We start from the raw sequence: 20412 nt of genomic DNA, 5'->3' as shown, positions 1-20412 counted from the left end.
CTGCTGTGGCCTCTCCCGTTGCGGAGCACAGGCTCAGCGGCCATGGCTCACAGGCCCAGCCGCTCCACGGCATGTGGGATCTTCCCGGACCGGGGCACGAACCCACGTCCCCTGCATCGGCAGGCGGACTCTCAACCACTGCGCCACCAGGGAAGCCCTATTATGCCCTTTTGACCACTTACTTGATAGAGAGTAGAGAGGAAAGGAGCTGTAAAAATAAACAGAGCCAAAACCTTCTAATTCATCTTTAACCTTTTTTCCCCTCTTCTAGAAACTTGGTCTCCTAGCCCTTATCAATGAAGAAAGCCATTTTCCTCAAGCCACAGACGGCACCTTATTGGAGAAGTTACACACTCAGCATGCTGTATGTCCAAACCTGCCAGTTCCTCCTTGTGTCTGAATAGCACATCTGTGGATTAAGATGGGACACGTGACAGATTTCGGTGCTGTTGACCCTACTGTGCCTCCCACAGTGATTTTTTTTCCTCAAACGAAAGCTTTTCTCTGCTCTAACTAAATGGAAATAAGCCAAAGGCACAGATTGTAGGCTGCTTGTCAGAATATGCCCATGTTTAGCTAGTGTATAAAATTTAACATTTTTAACCTAATGTAATGACACAGACCAGAATTGCCTGGTTTTGATGAAGGGCATCACACGATGTGTCCTAAACCTCTGATAGGTCGTGGGGTTTGCAGTTGTTTTCACTGTCAGTTATAGTTATACTGTCAGGAAATCAGTGAGTGAAATGAGGCGTTTCTATTTGTTTTGTTTTTTTTTAGAATAACCACTTTTACGTGAAGCCCAGAGTTGCAGTCAACAACTTTGGAGTGAAACACTATGCTGGAGAGGTAACTCCCTTTTTTTTTTTTAATTTATTTTATTGATGGATAATTGATTTACAATTTGTGTTAATTTCTGCTGTACAGCAAAGTGATTCAGTTATTATGTTCTTTTTCCATTATGGTTTATCACAGGATATTGAATATATTTCTCTGTGCTATACAGTAGGACCTTGTTTATTCATTCTATATATAATAGTTCGCATCTGCTAATCCCAAACTTCCAATGCAACCCTCTCCCCCTCCCCCCTCCCCCCTCCCCCTTGGCAACCACAAGTCTGTTCTCTAAGTCTGTGAGTCTGTTTCTGTTTCGTAGATAAGTTCATTTGTGTCATATTTTAGATTCCACATATAAGTGATATCATATGGTATTTGTCTTTCTCTTTGTGACCTCACTTAGTATGATAATCTCTAGGTCCATCCATGTTGCTGCAAATGGCATTATTTCATTCTTTTACTACAAATAGTTGAGTAGTATTCCATTGTATACATGTACCACATCTTCTTTATCCATTCCTCTGTCAATGAATGTCTAGTTTGTTTGCGTGTCTTGGCTATCGTAAATAGTGCTGCTGTGAACATAGTGGGTGCGTGTATCTTTTGAACTAGAGTTTTGTCCGGATGTGTGCCCAGGAGTGGGATTGCTGAATGACATGGCAACTCTCTTGTTAGTTTTTTGAGGAACCTCCATACTGTTTTGTATAGTGGCTGCATCAGCTTAGTGTAGGAGGGTTCCCTTTTCTCCACACCCTTGGAGAGGTAACTTCTTAATCAAGATCCTTGCTGATACTTGCCCATTTGGTATTTAGAGAATAGCAATTTCAGAAGCCAATCATAAATATATTGAGCTAGCATCTTGTCGTGGACCCAGCTTTTAAAGGGGATGCTTATGACCCGAAGTGATTCTTTTGATCAGTTCCGCCTTCTCTTGTTTATTTTGGAAAACCAGGTGCAGTATGACGTGCGGGGCATCTTGGAGAAGAACAGAGATACCTTCAGGGATGATCTTCTCAACTTGCTGAGGGAAAGCCGGTGCGTCAGTCTTCTCCCCCGAGATGTCAGACTGATGTTTGTGCGGATGCTTTTAATTCACGAATACAGAAAAAATTAATGTGTGGGCAATTGGTTTATCATCTTCTTCCTCGGGCAGTATTTCATCAAGAAAGTGATCCGAGAGATAGAAAATGGTACTCGCGGTAGTGACTACCATTTAATGAGGCAGCATTGGAATAGTAAATCTATCATGTTATGCAGGTGAGGAAATTAAGACTTACAGTGATTAAGTGACTTGCCCGAGATCCCTCAACTAGATTTGATCTGGTCTGCTTGGCCCAGGGACCTAAGATTTTAACCGGTATGACCTACTGTCTTCATAGCAAGCTTAGAGCTGTGCGTTAAATTGACTTCAGCCTCGGGTGTGTAGGACCCTATGTCTCTCATTAGTGTAAGGGGTATCGAGAGAAATAAACAAGTATTATTCAGCTAAAATGATAGATTAATTACACATTCGTTTATTCATTCATGACTTGTAAATTCACATCATTAAACCGGTAGTTAAGGAAAACATGCTGAAAGTTCTAGTGATTAGTTTAGCTATTTGTATGTATGAAACCAGGAGCCTTCCTATTTTTAGGAGCCTGTGTGAGAGAGAAAGGAGGAAAACAACGCTTGCCTTAAAGTTGTCACTACCTGTATCAGATCCAGCGTGAGTCTCTAACACACATATTTAATATCTAAGGAGGGAAAGCACAATTACTAAAAAGCTGGAATACTTTTAGAAATGAAAGTATTAGGTGCCCACCCTGTCACTTAGAATTGGGGTGAAGGGAACCCCTCTAAAGTGTCAGCTTAGAAGCTCAGGGTGGAAGTGTTTGATCTTTCAACTTGTTTTAACCCTCTTTTATGACGATTCCCTAATTACAACCTTGTCAGCTATTTCTATTTTTAGATAAGTTTTCAGGCCTGTAAAAATGGCGACGTTTTAAAAATACCATAGCAGGTTACCTATCTCTCAAAGGAGATTTAAAGTGACGCATTTAAATAAAAGCAGTGTCTTGAGGTTACCTGGAACATTTTGTTGTGAAAAAGAGCACAGGCCTGGAGACCCGCGAGATGGCCTTTCACTGGTTGCCGCTGTCATGACGTCAAGTGGTTGTGGAAGTGGGGTGGAGAACGTTGTTTCAGCCCCAGGTTTCTCTCTGTAGAAGGAGGGGCTTGGCCTATTTGCTGCACCTGCTCTCTTTTGCCTTCGGCATCTGTGACGTTTTAATGAGTAAAACTCCAAAGCACTCAAAGCACAGAGAAGTTCAAAGAGCGAGAATGAAACATCACCCTGGGATGCAAGTGAGAAAGGGTCAAGCAGAAGAGAAGTGATGAGGGAAGTGCTGGCGTTGTCCCCCTGAGGGGCGTGGATGCCCGACCGCCTCATTCCTGGTCCCCGCGAAGGCACCCCCCCACACACATACCCCACCCCGGTTTTATAGCCCAGAGCATCTTCCGTGCAAGGAAGATGAAAAAAAACTTCTGAGAAGCCTTTTACTCTCTCAGTAGTGGCGGTAGATTTTACAGAACTTTTAAATAATAATAACAACAAACTTCAGCACTTAGGATGTGCCCATTTTCCAGATGAAAAAAACAGGCCTAGAGAGAGGCAAGCGTCGTGTCTAAGTCACACAACTAGAAAGTGGCGGCGGGGGGGAGGGGTGGGCTCACTCCAGAGTTAGCATCTTTCCACCCGTTACCTGGTCGCATCTTCGTCACTCTGCGGTGCACGAGACAAACCCCTCCCTTCCACAGGGCGTGGAGGCCGCAGAAGCTCTGCAGAGCTCAGCGGTCCTACGTGGCTTGTCGCCCTGAGTCATCTTCATCCCAATCCCCTTCTCTTCTGCAAGACGCTGGTGCTCCGAAGCGGCCACGTCTGTTTTCAGTGCCTAAAGCTCTTTGGGAGTGGTTGGTGTGAAATCTTTGGACACTGTCTTAGCTCTTCCAGGCCTTGGTGTGTTATTTTCAGTGGGGAAATGCATTGTGATTACGGTAATCCAGCACCTCATAACCGGGTGTGCACCCCTCACGGCCCTCCTGCTCTCCGCTCACACAGATTCGACTTCATCTACGACCTCTTTGAACACGTTTCAAGCCGCACGAACCAGGATACCTTGAAATGTGGAAGCAAACATCGGCGGCCCACAGTCAGCTCGCAATTCAAGGTTAGTCTACGCTGCTGGCCTGGACGGATCCATCTTTATTGTGATTTTAAGAATTGAAAATAGGAAATGGGTATCTGTGAGGTCTATGAAAGTGTTTATTATTATTATTTTTTCTATCATCCTTTTAAACCAGTCAGGGCTCTAGGAAGAAAATATACTTTTCTTTTTTTCTGAGCCAGATGAAAAAAAAAAAAAATGTAGATTTTTTTTTTGTCAAAAATAAATAGCTACTTATTCTAAGCTTACGAAATAGTAAGTCTTCATAAGAAGGACTGTTTGGTCATTTGGGATCACTCTGATTGGTATTTAAAGACTCATGTGCATATAAAGTATCTTTCTTCCTGTGTCTGGATTGTTTTTCTTTTTCCCAGGTATGTTTACAGTATCATAACTAGGAAGAATAACCAAGTGCGTGGTTAAACAAGATCAGTGTCAGTTACCTTGTCCAGATGTCTAGAATTCAGGGAAAATAAGAAACATTCTTACGTGCATTTTAAGTATGTAAGCCTTTTAGGTAGTTTAGAGGCAGATAACATGAAGACCATTTCTCTAACTTAATTGTTCTGCTTTACCCCCAAATCTTAGCATGAGGGGGAGCTGGAGGCATGTCAGTCAACAGACCTTTATTAAATTTGCCCTCTGGGAGGCTCTCTTCCATTTAGTTAATCAAAGTTGGATGCTTTCGAGGCGGTGGGCGAGTTCTGTGTTAAGGTCTGTTTACAGCATGGTTGGGGATGAGCTGGACCCACAGCACCACGGCTGACAGTGCTGGGCAGGTGTGACCCTTACAGGATACAATAATAATGATAGCTGCCGTTTATTATACACCCTCTGTGTTCCAGACATTGGGCTAATCACTTTATATATGCTACCTTGTTCACTTCTCCCATATTCTTAGAAGTATGTATTACTGTCCCCACTTTATAGATGAGGAAGCTGAGGTTTAGAGAAGGGAGGCTTGCTCAGTCCCTCTGAGGACCGAAGCTAGGATTTGAATTGAACCTGGGTCGGTCTGACTGTAAACGCTAGGCTCTTAATCATCCAGCGGCGTTGTTACGTTGTCTTTTTCTAGGTCATTGTTGCCTGGAGTTGTCTTGGAAGGCTTTGTGGATGTTTGGGACTTAAATTGGACTAGGAATCAAGGAAATGGAAGAGAGTGGGCAGGGCTTCCAGGCAGAGACAAAGGCAAGAGGCAGACTCCTGAGTCAGGAATGTGAGACCCGTTCCCAGAGGATGGGACACCTTGTAGGAAGTTAAATGGGTACCATACCAGAGTATGAAGGGCCATGAATTCCAGGACATTCTGTCATCTGTGAGAAATCCTAAAGCTTTCTGAGCACAGAAGTAACTAATCAATGTAGTAGACAACCTAGTTTCTTCAACAGGAAAATTCTAAGAAGAAAGAAACAGACAGATGGAGACGGAGGGAGAACCAACGGATTAAAATAGACTGAATAGATATAGCAACCAACTACACTACTACGGGGACCTTATTTGCATTCTGATTTCAAAGAATATGCTATTTAAAAATTATGAAATTCGAGACAGTTGAGTATTTTAAAATGAAACGAGCTAGTTGCACCTTTTCACATTGATATTAAGGAATTTGTGTTAAATCTTTTCAGGAATGATATTAGGGTTACCTCTGTATGTTTTAAAGTTTTTAGCTTTTGATAATACACAGTGAAATATTGAGGAATGAAATAACACAGTGTCTGGGATTTGCTTCTCTACTAGAAGTGGGCGTGATGTGTATGGGGACAGGGATGAGATGAGGTGAGATGAGCCGGCGGCCGAAGCTGATGATGGGTACCCATCACATGCTCTGTCTGCTTTGGTAAATGTTAAAAAATCTTCACAATTAAAAAACACTTAAAGAAAAGACAGTAGTATTTCAGAAGATTGATCTGCCTGGTGATTTGAAGGAAGAATGAGAGATTTTAGCTCAGAGACCAGTGAGGTACTGGTATAAGCTGTCATTTTGATGGAAATAATTAATTAAGAGGAACAACTTCAGTGGAGAGTGGATACTTCTCAGGTTTTCTATATAAACATTGAAATATCCCAGGGTGGTTTTTTTGCCGGTTAACAGAACAGATTTTTTTCTTTTTTTTTTTTAATGGTACTATGTCAAGGAAGTCATAAATGAGTTTTGCATATGTAAAATAACTCTATGACAATTCTAATACCATTGTTTTATGAGAATGACATGATTAAAAATGAAAATGCTATTACTCCTCAGATTTATATTGTTTTCTTTTTCTTGTTCCTGATGAGTGCCTAGGGTGCTGAGAAATTTAAAGACATAATAAGAGACTAAACCAACATATACTTTTTCCTTTCTAATAGGACTCCCTGCATTCCTTAATGGCAACGCTAAGCTCCTCTAATCCTTTCTTTGTTCGCTGTATCAAGCCAAACATGCAGAAGGTAAGATTTACAACCAGACTGACACTGTCTTATTTAAGGACACCGCCTCCTGGTGTGGTGACTCAGAGATTTGGTTTCTCCAAAGTCCTTTCATTATAGATGGTTGGAAATGTATACGACATTATTATAACATAACATTCACTGGAAAAAAATCCCTTTGTCTTTTGGGCCTATTTGTCTGCTTTTGAACGATGCCATTATGCTTTAGAGAAATCTGGTTTAAAAGAAAACATCGTGAAGCCTTCGCATTTTTATTTTAAGCATTGGTTTGAAATTCTTGGGCAAGCTCCAGAATGGGATATACCTCTTTTGGAAGAAATGATTGGTGTGTTTTTTGTTGTGGTAGAGCTCTTTTTCATTTTATTTTCTTTTGCTTTATTGTTAAACATGACAGAGTGTCTGTATTCTAAGTAGTAATGATGGATTTTAAGGACTTTGACTCGTTGGTTGTAACTAACTAGAAGACTCCTGTCGTCGGAGGAAGTTTTTGTGTCTAGGCTGTTGGTTTTAGCTTTTTAATGCCATATCCCAATCAGAAACAATGTGAGTTTTATACAGAGAATCTATCTGAACAAAAAAGATTTAGTATTAGGTGAATGCAGCTGTTGAGTCTAAGGTTAAATGGGCAACTTGCCATGAAGTGCTGTTAAAAAACTGAAATTATTTCGATTTGGCAAACATCTGCTCTTAGTTACCCCTGTGAAGAAAGGAAATCCCCCAGCAAAATAATAATGTCAAGGGCCTCTCATGTGGAAGAACTAGATGCTATCCTCATAAGGATTAAGATAAGGAATCTGACCTGAACTGTTTCCCATGAGACTGTTAGGTTCCATAATGCCGCTGTCAATAACTTTGCTGACACTAAATCTTATTTTTATTTTGTTTACCAGTTACCTCTGACTTAATATTACAGCGATTCCTCACTTAGAGTTTAAGGGGTTTTTTATAAGAACCACAGTGTTGAATTCTGTCTTCTAGAAAGGCAAAACTCAATGAGGGGAGAATAATCCGTTTGATTTGTTACCTTACTCTGAGGTGTGATGGGGAGAGTTTGGCATTTGTGTGGCGTAATGTAGCTGGGACTGGGGTTCTGTAGATCTGTGATGACTTAGTGTGCATCGGTTCTGGTAGTTGACATAGTAACTCATCTTTCCATTTCTCAAATTTATAGTAAAATGTTTTAGGTTATCACAGAAAAACAGCAACTAAGGTAACCATACATAGCTTGTGTTGACATGATGTTGGAAATTAATAGTTAAACCATAACCATGTACCACGTCAGCTGGCTTATATCCACCTGCTGTGCTTTATAAAACCCCAATGGGCAAGATCTACAAGATGATATAAATGGGCTTTGCGTTTGGGGTCTACGTTCACAGGAGCTGTGTGACCTCTGCCAGTGTTTCTTCCTTTTACAACAGGGGTAATAACGCCATCACTTAAAGATGCATGTTTCCCCCCAATTTAAGGTCTTGGGTATTGAGATGCACCTTGCAGCTTCCTGGCGAACCACAGTTTAAGTGGGAACCCTCTTCTCTCTTCTTAGTGGTGCAGCAATTGTGCAGTTTTACAGCCACTGGCACCTTAGATTCAGAGAAATGGAGGGGACCTGCCGGTGCTTATTTATAAGGATAGAAATTTGAATTTTAAAAGCTCAGTCCTCCCCGTTTTTGTTTTCTCTCTTGGATGGCACGGACTTAGTTTTTCCTTTAAATCGTAACCACTTTTGAAATTAGGCCTGCTGGAAAACACATCAACAGCCAGAATGTTGAAGAAATTGCCTCTTTTTGATGTTTATTTTTCCTTGCTGGGACTTGGTTGTGCCTAATTGCTTTGGTGTTTGCATTTTAAAAAATGACCCAAGCCCGGCTCTGGTTCCATTTCTGTTGGCTCACAGCCCTTTTCACCTCCTGACCCGTGGCAGCCACTGATTAATAACCTGCCAGCAGATGGGCTGAAGAAGACTTTGAAAAACGTCTTGGTGCCATTTTCAAGGCACCCAGCAAGTCAGACATGAGAACTGACTTGTCTGAGGCCTAAGATGTAGGTGTGGTATTGAGTGCGAAGGGGCTGATTAGACTATAGAGATAGTAAATTACAACTCGCTTGGCATTCATTTAGTTCCATTGCAAATATTGGAGTGTTACTGGTGATGATATATGAAATATATATAAACAACCCTCATTTAGAGTTTCTTACGACATTTCTTTTGTCCAAAGATAGATGCTTCTAGAAATCTCAGAGGGAAAATCTTGCTTGCCTTTACCCAGAGATGGGGAATGTGTGTTTCCAGTCTTCACCTCATGCCCTCGTCAGGTCAGATGTTCATCACGGGGGCTTGAGAGGATGTATCCAGATGTACGTCTATGGAGGTGTTTTGTGCATCATTCAGGCATGTAGATCACGGATCTGGGCAGCTTCTAGACGTTTCTTTTGGCAATTCTGTGACCCAAAGGGCATAAGAACAATGGCTGTAAAGCCTGTGGCCTGGAGAACTGGGGCCTTAGAAAAAGCGGAGTAGCGGCTCGGTGCTTTTAGGAGCCTGTGCAGCACATCCAAGGCTCCCGTGGTGGCCTGGCGCGTGTGTGCACACGGCCCCCTGGGCCCCAGGCCTGTGGTACAGGCTGCCTCCTCTCCTTGGCAAGTGTGTGAGACTCAGGATGGGCACTTGGGCCCCAAGCATCTAGAAATCCTTTTGTGGGAATATTATGGGTTTTCGTTATTTGGGATTTTTATGTTTTGCTTTGAAAAGCTGGTGTAAGCGGGGAGAACATAACTGACATGCTGGAACAGTTATGTCAATTCAACTGTTATAGTATGTGGACTTTTTTCTTTTTGTGAACGATTTGTAGCTAATCTTGAGCGTTGCGAAGAAGACACTTCACTAACGTTGCTGAGAAGTCCTCCTGGCGCTAAGTTATGAAGAAAATAAAGGCATACCTCTTGGTAGGGGCCGGCCTGCAGCCAATTCTTTGCCTCAGATGGCACTGAAGGATACAGTCCTCCCCTCGGCTTAGAACTTCCAGTTTACAAAGGGCAAGATTCTCCATCAGACGGTTTTTGGTGGGTGACGTGGCCTCATAGCTTTTTTTTGCTGTGGTTTGCTTTAGACAGTAGTGTTTCTGGCCAGAAGTGCCCAAACCAACCCCAGGAGGTTTCTATATCGAAGAAAACCTGCTTTGCCTCCTGAGAATCTCTCCCCAAGGGTGTCCCGTGATCTCTGCCTTCTCTCCCTGCCTGGTGCAAATAACTTCTAGTCGGAGAAGTCTGTTATTAACATTCCTCAGAAAACCCCTGAGGAGCTGCAGGACAGAATGAAAGAAGGGGACAGACGGATAAGTATCAGCAGAGCCGTCGGGGCGTGAGAACTGGTTGTCTGCGCTTCCCGGCCCCGAGTGCGAGGCCGGGCCCACTTGCTGCAGGGGCAGAGCAGGGCTGTCGTGTGCAGCGTGCCTGGCTGGCTCTCCTCTCTCTTCTGTGGGTTGGATGTGAGAAGCTCTCGGGTTCTAGGGGGAAGCATCCTTGACCCTGCAGGGTCATCTTTGAGCTTTGACCCAGCATCAGTGCATCCTCAAAGATTCTGTGAGGTCTTCTCCAAAAAGGCAGGATATGGGTGCCCTGAGTGGCCCTGACCCTGGGAGCTGCTGGGGGAAGGCTTCTAGCAGAGGTGGCTGCAGGGGGTCAGGTTCATCTAGGGGAAGAGTGAGGAAGAGGGGTGTCCGTGCCGAGGGGAGACCGGAGACCAGGCCTCCTAGGAGGGAAGCCGTGCAGTCTGTGCGCCGGACTGCAGTGGTATTTGCCGGAAAATGGAACATCGAGCAGGAGAATGAAGCTGGAGACACAGGACTGGCCTGGCTGTGGGCGTCTTGTCTTAAAGCACTGTCTCCAGGCCCCGAGACGTGAGGACTGTGAAGCATGTCACACCGAAGTCGTCTTAAAGAGACTTCAGAGGAGGCCAGTGCTTTCCTGTTAAATGACTCCTGCTGACCTGTGTCCGTCTCTTTCATGGGGCCACTGCTGACACCAGACTAGGTCCCTCTTTTACACAACGCTCAGGACCACACATGAAGTGAGGACGCTGTGCTAGCATTACGGAAACACGAGCCTTTTGTTTCCAGGGGCATCGTGATTTGATTAATGGCTTCACGAATCGAGCACATTTAATCCTGGGGACTCATTTTGTGTGATCCAGGTGCTGCCTGCCATTTTTTTCCCTAGTTTTTTTTTTTTTTTTTTAACAGAGGCCAAACATTTCTTTAAGTAATTCTGATGATACTGTAGCATATTTCCTACCTTGAATTATTTTTGTCCTATTTTATTCTTCCTAGATCTTTTTCTCTCATTTAATTCATCTTATTTCTCTTGAGCCTTACTGAAACTTTATTCCAATGACCCTTTACGTTTCTGTTTAGGCTTTGGTGTCTCTACCTCAGTGCTGTTTTCTGAATAAGGTATTCCACAAATACGGAAGACCTTGACCAAGTACAACTTTGCAGGGCCTGCCTCTGCCATCTTTGTGCCCCGCTGTGTAGCTCAGCCAGCATCCAGGCTGTCATATGTGCTCAGTAAACGTTGGATCAAATTGCTCATAAAAGGACACCATGGAGTTGCTCATGGTGTGTGAGTACTTGACTTTGCCAAAGATGAAGACTTAACGCACTATCTTGAATCCTTACTGCTATGCGTTCCATTTTGGTCTGTTTAATTGTTTTTGGATCATCTTCGATTTGTATAGTTGGAAGTTACCCTAGGGATACACCACTAGGTCAGTATTAGAGTGATGTCCTTACTGTGATCCAGTCTTTATGTTAATGTGTTATCTCTCCCTCTCCCAGCTGACCCCCTTCTCAGACATGGCGCCCCCCGGCCCCCCGCCAAACCTCCAGGGTTTGGAGCCCTTTTGGGACAGCCAAGCACAGCACTGGAGACTCATTCACAAACACTTTGAGTTGGGCTGGGGGCTTCATGCTCAAGCACTCAGATCTCTAAGTGGGGTCCCCCTAGGGAATGTGTTCCCTGCCATGATTGGGCAAGGAGGTCTGGATGTGCAAATCTGCCAGATAACAAGGGTTTAACCTAGAAGGTTAAACACTGGATTTTAGCATTTTGATTGAACTTTCTGGAATTGTACATCATTCAGTCCAAACATCTATTACTGTATTGAATCGAAGACTCCCATGGTGGTAAAGGGCACCATTATTTATACATCACTGTGGAAGCAGAAGCTCTACCTAGTTAACCAGGGCACGATGCTGTCTTATCTCCAGACGCTTGCTTTTTCATTTGCAAGAATGAAGTGGAGGTCATTCGTCCACCACAAATCTTTGCTTCACTGATAACACAGTTACACCTTGTCACCCTGTTTCCAGGCCTTTCTGCAGATAAAATAACTTTCTGTGTCACTGATGACTCTAGAGAGGAGTATTTAGACTACATTTAAAGGACAGCTGGACTCAGTGCAAGTACTTCCAATAGTGCCTGTGATTTTCAAAGACAATGAAAAGCTGTGATGAAATCCATGCACATCCGTGTATGGAATTACAGCATGATGGTAAGCAAGTCACAGACACATTCAGGCAATTTGAGAGGGGAACATATTTGCGTTAAGAATTGATGAAATATGGTCGGTTTAACCCCTTTCAATGAGACACAAAAGGATCATCCTCCCTCTTCCTAAATAATTCCCAGGAACAGAGAATATACTCTTTCCTTAAACCTAAAGGCACCTTGTTGTCTTTTTTAAACCTCTTACTATTTATGGGAAAGGTTGTACTTGTACTGAATGAAATCTGCATTTCCGCATCTTCCATTCACTGGTTTTCATCAATGCATAGGTGGCCCTGCTCCACTCCCGCTGAGACATGGGGTGCAAGGTGCCCTGGGTCTAGCGAGCTCTGATACACAGAGGCCCCGCCCATGTGGGAAGGCTATTGCTCAGGTGCAGGGCCCCTGAAGCATTGGGATGAGATCGAAATAGATCAAAGGTGTGTGACTGGGTATCTGTCCAGCCTATTGTCACTGAGCCGTTGTGTGACCTTAGGATTGTTTCCTTTTCTCCAAAGTGTGTAAAGTAATGGTGCCTGCTTAGGGGAGCAGTTGTAGGTATTAAATGAGGTAACGGGGACATGAACCAGCTACACTGCGCTGTATGAAGCAGTCCATACTTGCGTTACGTGTTTGGGTTGGAAAATACGCTCACTTCATCCTCACAAGGTTAACCCCCAGTTTAAGCTGAATCCAGGAAAAGCTAAGACTGCTGCCAGACCTTTTCCTTTTTGAGTTTAGTTTTAAATCTCATACCCTTGGCAGATTGTTGTAACGAGCTGCTGCTTTTTTTTTCCTTTTTCTTTTTTTAATTTCCTTTAGTCTTTTTTTTTTTTTTTTTTTTTTCCAGTATGCGGGCCTCTCACTGTTGTGGTCTCTCCCATTGCGGAGGACAGGCTCCGGATGCGCAGGCTCAGCGGCCATGGCTCACGGGCGCAGCCGCTCCGCAGCATGTGGGATCTTCCCGGACCGGGGCACGAACCCGTGTCCCCTGCATCGGCAGGCGGACTCTCAACCACTGCGCCACCAGGGAAGCCCTCCTTTAGTCTTTGACATGGTTATGGGATGAACATTTTAATTTCATTTTTTTAAAAAAACTAATAGACCTTCTTTTGTAGAATATTTTAAAATTTACAGAAAATTTGAGCATAGAGTACAGAGAGTTCCCGTATCACTCTCCCCTCCAACACACACACACACACTTTCCCCTGTTATTCACATCTTGCGTTAGTGTGGTACATTTGTTATCATTAGTGAACCAGTATTGCTCTATTATTATTAAAATCCGAAGTTAACATTAAAGTTCACCGTGTCGTATGATTGAGTTTTGACAAATGATACCATTGTGATGTGTCAAAGTGCTAAATGTTCGTAATCTGTTCACAACACAGTGAACGTTTTTTTCAAGTAAAATTTTTTAAGAATAGGATGGTTTCTGATTGCCTGGCTAAAGGGTGAAGATTGAGAATGAAGTGTCTAGGACACACAATCTGAATGACACTGCTTCATAGAGAAGAGACTGGTGAAAAAGTGGGGGAGGAGAGAGCGCATAGGAGAACCGGGAGCGAGGAGTTTTTAGAACTATCTGGACTGTCAGACTCTCAATCCTCCCCAAATATACTTAGTCTTAACAGCCTTTGGAGAGGATTCCACTTGCTCTGCATCCTTGCTGGAAAATGCCCACTCGGCATTCAGTAACCTTCCATAATTCTTCCTGGCTTTCTGACTGCCACTCCTGTTGCCTCTTCTCCTGTAACTGGAGCATTCTTTGCCAGCTTCTTTGACTTTTGAGAACATCACCTACCCACAACCTAAAAAAAAGGCAGCTCTGCCTTTCCAGGAAATTTTAGTAGAGGAAGCATTAAAGCTACCATTCTTCTCGCTAAACAAAACAATCCCGCTAAACCCCTCAGTGGTCACTTGAATCCTGTTTACCGAGTTGTCATGGCAACTATTCAGGAGCGCTATGCAAAGACCAGGATAAATAGCCAGAAATGAAACTGGGCTCAAGGGAGGGGTGTTGTTCTCAGGGTGGACTTTCCAAGATCACAACTAAATTGCTTGGTTTTGTCCTGGGGCGTTTTTCCTTTTGAATATTAGTCATCTTTGAAAATTCAGGGTCTTTGCACCTTCAAATGACTTTGCACGTTTGTTGGTGCATGCAAGGTGATTCCTTTACTCCGACGGTCAAAAGTATCTTCGGCAGTTGCTATCCCGCCAGCCTCACCAGGCTGGACTTCTTTCAGAAGAATCGGGAATTAAGCAAGCAGAGCCCAAGACACCACATAAAAGACTGGGAACAGCAGTGAGCTGAAGAAAGCCCGTTTTTGTGTCTGTCGGCTCAGATGCTTGTAGCCCGGACTGCTAAAGATGCAGCCATTTACAGTGGACAAAAGCTGAAGGGGGCAAAAGAAACCCAAGGTAGGGGTTTTTCTCTTATTTGCACTGCTTAAAAGTTTCACAGTGATCGCAGTACTGTAGACTTTTGTAGAGGAGTTTTTTAAGCCTGAGGAAAACAGGTTTTTGCCGTCTCTCTGAGTACCGGAAGTGTTTAGTTTCTAAACAAATGGGTAAGTGCTGATTTTGATTGCATGTACAAGTTTGAACTACTAATGCTTTGTAAAAACAAAAGACATAACCTCTTGGATAAGGCATTGATAACGCAATATATTTTTTGATACGGAATGCATCTTGTGTAGGGAAAATCATGTTTAATATTAGGTTGCACGGCGAAATGGTGAGTGGTCGTTTCTTTTGTTTGAATTTGTTATGTCAAAGAATTTCCCTTTAAAAAATTATATGCTACGGTTTTGCAGCTTTTTCTTGCCCTGTGCTTTATACCAACCTTTAAAGAAATCTGCACAAGAATCGGCATCTTTATAAGTTGTATTATAAACTGGTTGATACACAAGTACGGAACTGGGAAAAGTTACAGGAATTGAATGGTGATTTGTTTAATATCATGTGCTTGTTTCACACAAGCATAAACTTGCCGATATTTTGCAATCTGCCCGGGAGAAACCTGATGAGACACATTTTGCTGAGATCCTCTGGTTCCCCAGAGTAGAAGTCCCTGAAGAAAGAACATAATAAAGAGCGTCTGAAATGCTAATCTCTGCTTCTACTGCCACTTGAATGTGTTCAGCTGATTTCTATTCAGTTGCTAAAAGTGCCCTTTAAGGGAATAAGTGTTTTAAATGTGAAGGTGGTCTTTCATATTAAATCGAGTTACATTTAAAAGAAACGAATAATAATGTGGCTGCCTGCCACTTAGCCAAATCTGCTTTCCCCGAAATAAATTTCTAGTGCCAAGGGAAAACCGAATGTTAGAACATTTTATTTTTACCATCAGTTTTTTCAATCTTAAGGGTAATTAATCTGACATAAAATTAATAGCCATCATAAGAGAAAGACGAAGTGTAAGTCATCTTCAGGAAAGTACCACATATTTCTGACTCTTTCATCGTGTGGTACTTCTGGGTTTTCTCAACTGTGTTTCTGTGCTTAAACATACAGATCCGCAGTTCCAGAATCCTATTGTTCTTTGCAGTGAGGGAATACATCCACTCTCAGATGAGTAATATTTCACTCTCTCTGATGAGCACCATGGCATGGTGAAGGGTATGTTTGCAAAGGCACCCCAGACTGCCCTGCTTGCTTCCCACCTAGGAGGTGGCATCTGCCACGATGGGTAAATATTTTCCCTGCACCCACTGTGAAGGGTAGCCACACCACCTCCCTGCAGCCCTCTGGCTGTACATTTTTTGGCTTATCTTGATGAACTTCTAGAATAGCATCCAGTCAGAACAGCAGCCCAGTCCAACATTTGAGCCATTCCCAGTCCCAGACCACCTATCAGTCATAGGCAAACTGCGATCTTTTGTGTGTGTGTGTGTGTGTGTGTGTGTGTGTGTGTGTGTGTGTGTGTGTTTTCTAGCCTAAGTGGCTCCGTATTAATGTTTTTGCCGGCAGCCCCCTTAATGTGAGATTTCTGTTTGTGACTTTGCTGTAAAACTCACCACTGCTCACCCAGCATCTGTACGAAGGATCGATTCTAAAAGCTGCGTTTCCCCTCAATGACTGGAGCAAAGGGTCCGGGTTTTGGAGACCAGAGAATGGGTACTGGGGGAAGATTGCAGTGGGGTGCTTGGGCTCAGAGTCTGAACGTCCCTGGCTTTTCTCAGACTTGGAGAAAGCTCTCTGCCTTCACCGGCTCCCCAGCATTTCCCTCTGTTGGCCTTTGACCCTGGGGAGTTCCCCTGTTCCTTCCTCAGGCCAGCTCTTTCCCTTATACTCAAAAATACTACTACAGTGAATAGTAGCTATTTATTAAACATCATTACAATAGTTACTAGGTTTTGCCTGCATCCCTCCCCAGTATAAAGGCAATACTTATTGCTTATAAAAGATTTGGAAAATATGCAAAATACAAAGAAAAAAACTCTTTAATTTACAGTTACCTATAATTTTACTACCAAGAGACAATCCTGCTTACATTTTGTTGTATATATACCTTTTCCTTTAAATTGGGATCATAGTCTACCTCAATTATGTAACTTACTTTTTTTTAATCAATATTTTTTATTGAAGTATAGTTGATTTACAGTGTTGTATTAATTTCTGCTGTACAGCAAAGTGATTCAGTTATACACATATATACATTCTTTTTCATATTCTTTTCCATTATGGTTTATCACAGGATATTGAATATAGTTCTCTGTGCTATACAGTAGGACCTTGTTTATGCATTCTATATATAAAAGCTTACGTCTGCTAACCCCAACTTCCCACTCCACCCTTCCCCAAACCCCCTCCCTGTTGGCAAACACCAGTCTGTTCTCTATGTCTGTGATTCTGTTTCTGTTTCATAGAAAGGTTCATTTGTGTCATATCTTAGATTCCACATAAAAGTGATATGGTATTTGTCTTTCTGCTTTACTTCACTTGGTATGATAATCTCTAGTTGCATCCATGTTGCTGCAAATGGCATTATTTTGTTCTTTTTTATGGCTGAGTAGTATTCCATTGTATATATACACTGCATCTTCTTTATTCATTCATCTGTCAATGGACATTTAAGTTGTTCCTGTGTCTTAGCTATTGTTAACAGTGCTGCTATTAACGTAGGGGTAATTGCAGCAGAACGTAGGTGTGCGTGTATCTTTTTGAATTATAGTTTTGTCTGGACATATGCCCGGGAGTGGAATTGCTGGATCATATGGTAATTCTGTTTTTATTAACATATCTTAAAGCATTCCTGTGCTTTTTTTCATGACTGTATACACTTGTCAGTGGCTGTGCTTTAAGTCAAATTTCTATTATTGGATTATTTCCTTTATTATTGTAAACAGTGCTGCTTACTGTATTATTCATGTGTGTAAATATTTGTGCTCATTTAAGGCTGTTTCCTTAAGGTAAATCCTCAGAAGTTTATTTGCTAAAATCAGAGTATGCACATTGTTATGACTTTGATGTATACATACACACATGGACAGCTTGGCCTTCATTAAGGCCAACAACAGGAAAAGTTTTTGCAATGTATAACAGGGGATTCAGAGCCTTACTATATAAAGAGCCCTCACAAATCAATAAGAAAATAACAAATATTTTAGTAGAAAAATGGGAAAAACACTTGAACAAGAAATTTGCAAAAGGTGTAATACAAATGAAAAATAACCTGACAATGTCAATAGTATAATCAAAGAAATAAAACTTAAAATAGTGAGATAGTCTTGCCAATGTGAAGATTGGATGAGTTTTTGGTTTTCCGTTTTCAATAACATGTTTCAGGGGTCTGTGAATATTTGAGGAAACTCCCATTCATGTACTTTGCCACTGGGAGTTTAAATTGTTGGAGCCTTTCTGAAGGACAGTCTCATCCTGTCTTCCTGATTTAACTTTTCTTGCCTCCCCTGGGACCATAGTCCACCAGTTTTTCTCCCTTGGGCTGTAAAGGGTTCCTTCTCCCAGGATCCCGTCTCCTTGCTGATACTTTCATTGTATTTAAATATATGTGTTTATTTATTTATGTAAAAGAAAGGGGAGGTGGGAGTGAATAGAAAGTTGACCGGGTTCCCCTTAGAGCAGTCTTCTTTTCACTGCTGAGCATTTCTAAAAAGAGTCCATACCTGTTTTCTTACTTCTGAGGCTATGCCATCCAAGCCGCCTCTGCCTCTCTCCTGCTGAAAGCTTCCAGGTAGAGTTTTTCTTTGCCCTGCCCTCCTAATCTCCACCTCCCACCCCCAGGGCCATGGCATCACCTGCCACCTCCTCCTTCCTGGCATTTCTCTGACCAAGCCTCCTCCCCCCTCCCTTTGCCCTCCCCCTCCCTCTCTTGACTGGTTCCCTGGGTGCTGCCCTCACCTCCTCACCTGTGCTGTTCCCAAAGAAACGCTCACTTCTCTTCTGCTCTCAGCCCAGGTGAGTACCTTTCTGCTGTGTTTTCCCAGCCCGAAACCCTCCTCTAAGCTTCGGCCTCATAGCCCAGCTTTGTAACCTACTTTTTTCCTGGGTCTGTGCTTGGCCAGCACTTCAAACTGAAATGTGTCCATGATTAAATTTCACATCCTTTTCCTTCCACCTCCTTGTTTAACTTTTTTTTAATTTATCGGGTTAGGGCAGAGTGTCTCAACCTTGGCACTGTGGACGTTTTGGACAGGACATTTCTTTGCTGAGGGGCACTGTCCTGTGCATTATAGGACGTGTAGCAACAGCCCTGCCTTCTCCCCATAGATGCCAGTCCCACCCCCACTTCCCCAAATGTTTATAGACACCTCCAGATGTCCCCCAGAGGGCGAAATTGCCCCGGTTGGAAGTCACTGGGTTAAGGTGTCAACGCTGATCATTTCTTGGGTTTTTCCTTATTTTTCCGTTGCTCTTGGTAAAAAATGGCATCTACAACTTAATTTTTATTATAGCACTTGTTATGGCTTTGAACTTTGTTTTAACTGATGAATATACAGTGAAAATAATATCCTTTAACATTTTTCACAGGTATTGAATCATTAAATGAAACATACATTACTGCTTTCTTTCCTAGTAAGTAGTATTAGAAAATTTAAAATTTGAGGGGGTGGGTGGAGTGCCCTGGATATCAGCATATCCTGCAGGATTACGTAATCGCTCTGTGCTATCCACTTTCTCAGATGAATGGATGTCCTAGTTTCAGCCACTGTGAAAGGATAAAACAGCTCATTAAAGTGTGCCAGATGCTTCGTTTGCCAGTATTTCACTAAAAAGGGAATACTGTTTAGCTTTAAGAATTCTGTAATAGACTCAAAAAGTTTGCCATTACGAAATGAAAGTGTCCCTGTTAAAAATGTGTGAAAATTTCACCAGTGAACAATGTTTTAGATACTATTTAACGTTTTTTTCAAAAGTCTCTTTAGATACAAGAAAATGAACTTTGAACATGCACAGTAAGTTTGAGTTACTGAGATTTCAGCCTCTGAGCTTTAGGCACAGGACAAGGGTTTGCCTATGAAGTCTGTCAGGCATGCCTTGATGTTGTTTTCAGTGCGACAGTTTAAATAAGGTGGTTACATATATAAATAGCAGACAGTTTAAATAAGGTTGTTACACTATGTAAGTAGAGGACTGAGGCCAATTTTGCTGAGCTGGAAAGACAAACCCCACCAGATTATTCGAGCCACATGTAAAGAATCTTGAATATGTTGATTGCAGCTTGAGAAATGGCAGAAGGGAAATTAGCCTGACTTGACTTCTTTTCTTTTTTTTCTCTTTTCCTTTTGTTTTGCTATTAACTCTGAAAAGTTGGCCTCTGTATTTGATTCAGTGCCTTCATTACATCAATTCCAATAAAGCTTGGACTGTTCAGTTTACATTGAACCGTGGGTACACACAGTGGCAGCCCTGAGAGCCATTTGGTCGGAGGCACCTTGCAAATTAGGGAAATGAGGTCCTGTGTGGAGGTGGAAGGGCAGGTCGGACCTGGTGGTGGTGTCACGTGATTGGGATTTCCCGGGTTCAGACACAACCTGTTAGTGCTGGGGCTGGGTATCAAAGGTGCAAAAAGGTACAAAAAACTGCAAATCTGTGGAACTGACCATCTCTTGGACCAGCCATTGTCTGTAGCCTGGTTGCATCAGCAGATGGGCCACTTCTGCTCAGGAACGCCTGCTGTGTCTGGAGCTGTGCTCGGGGCATTTCCTGGTTTACACAGACCTGGAGCTCTGCCAGTGTTGACAGAGTTAAAGCCTTTCCCTTCTCGTGATCGATTAAAAAAAAAAAAATTAACTACAATACAATTGCCACTTGTTCTGCATTACTCACCTTGCCTGCTCAGAGCACATCCACTCTCCCTGTTACAACATGTTGGTATAAAGTATTTTAACGATTGAGAAAGCGGTCTGGGAATATTCGAAGGGCCTTT

General features: G+C 42.6%; 1 protein-coding gene across 1 annotated transcript in view; it reads left to right on the top strand.

The window, feature by feature from the left end:
* MYO10 (myosin X) overlaps positions 1-20412 on the top strand; it is a 193829-nt gene that overhangs the window by 114790 nt on the left and 58627 nt on the right. Inside the window, exons 15-19 of the mRNA XM_073802031.1 lie at positions 272-364; positions 781-849; positions 1790-1872; positions 3938-4046; positions 6396-6476. Coding sequence (XP_073658132.1) covers positions 272-364; positions 781-849; positions 1790-1872; positions 3938-4046; positions 6396-6476 — 435 coding nt within the window. The remainder of the gene's footprint in view (positions 1-271; positions 365-780; positions 850-1789; positions 1873-3937; positions 4047-6395; positions 6477-20412) is intronic.

Source organism: Tursiops truncatus, chromosome 3, assembly GCF_011762595.2.
Source record: "Tursiops truncatus isolate mTurTru1 chromosome 3, mTurTru1.mat.Y, whole genome shotgun sequence".
In the NCBI taxonomy this organism is placed as follows: Eukaryota; Metazoa; Chordata; class Mammalia; order Artiodactyla; family Delphinidae; genus Tursiops; species Tursiops truncatus.
This window is presented reverse-complemented; position numbering and strand designations above follow the sequence as displayed.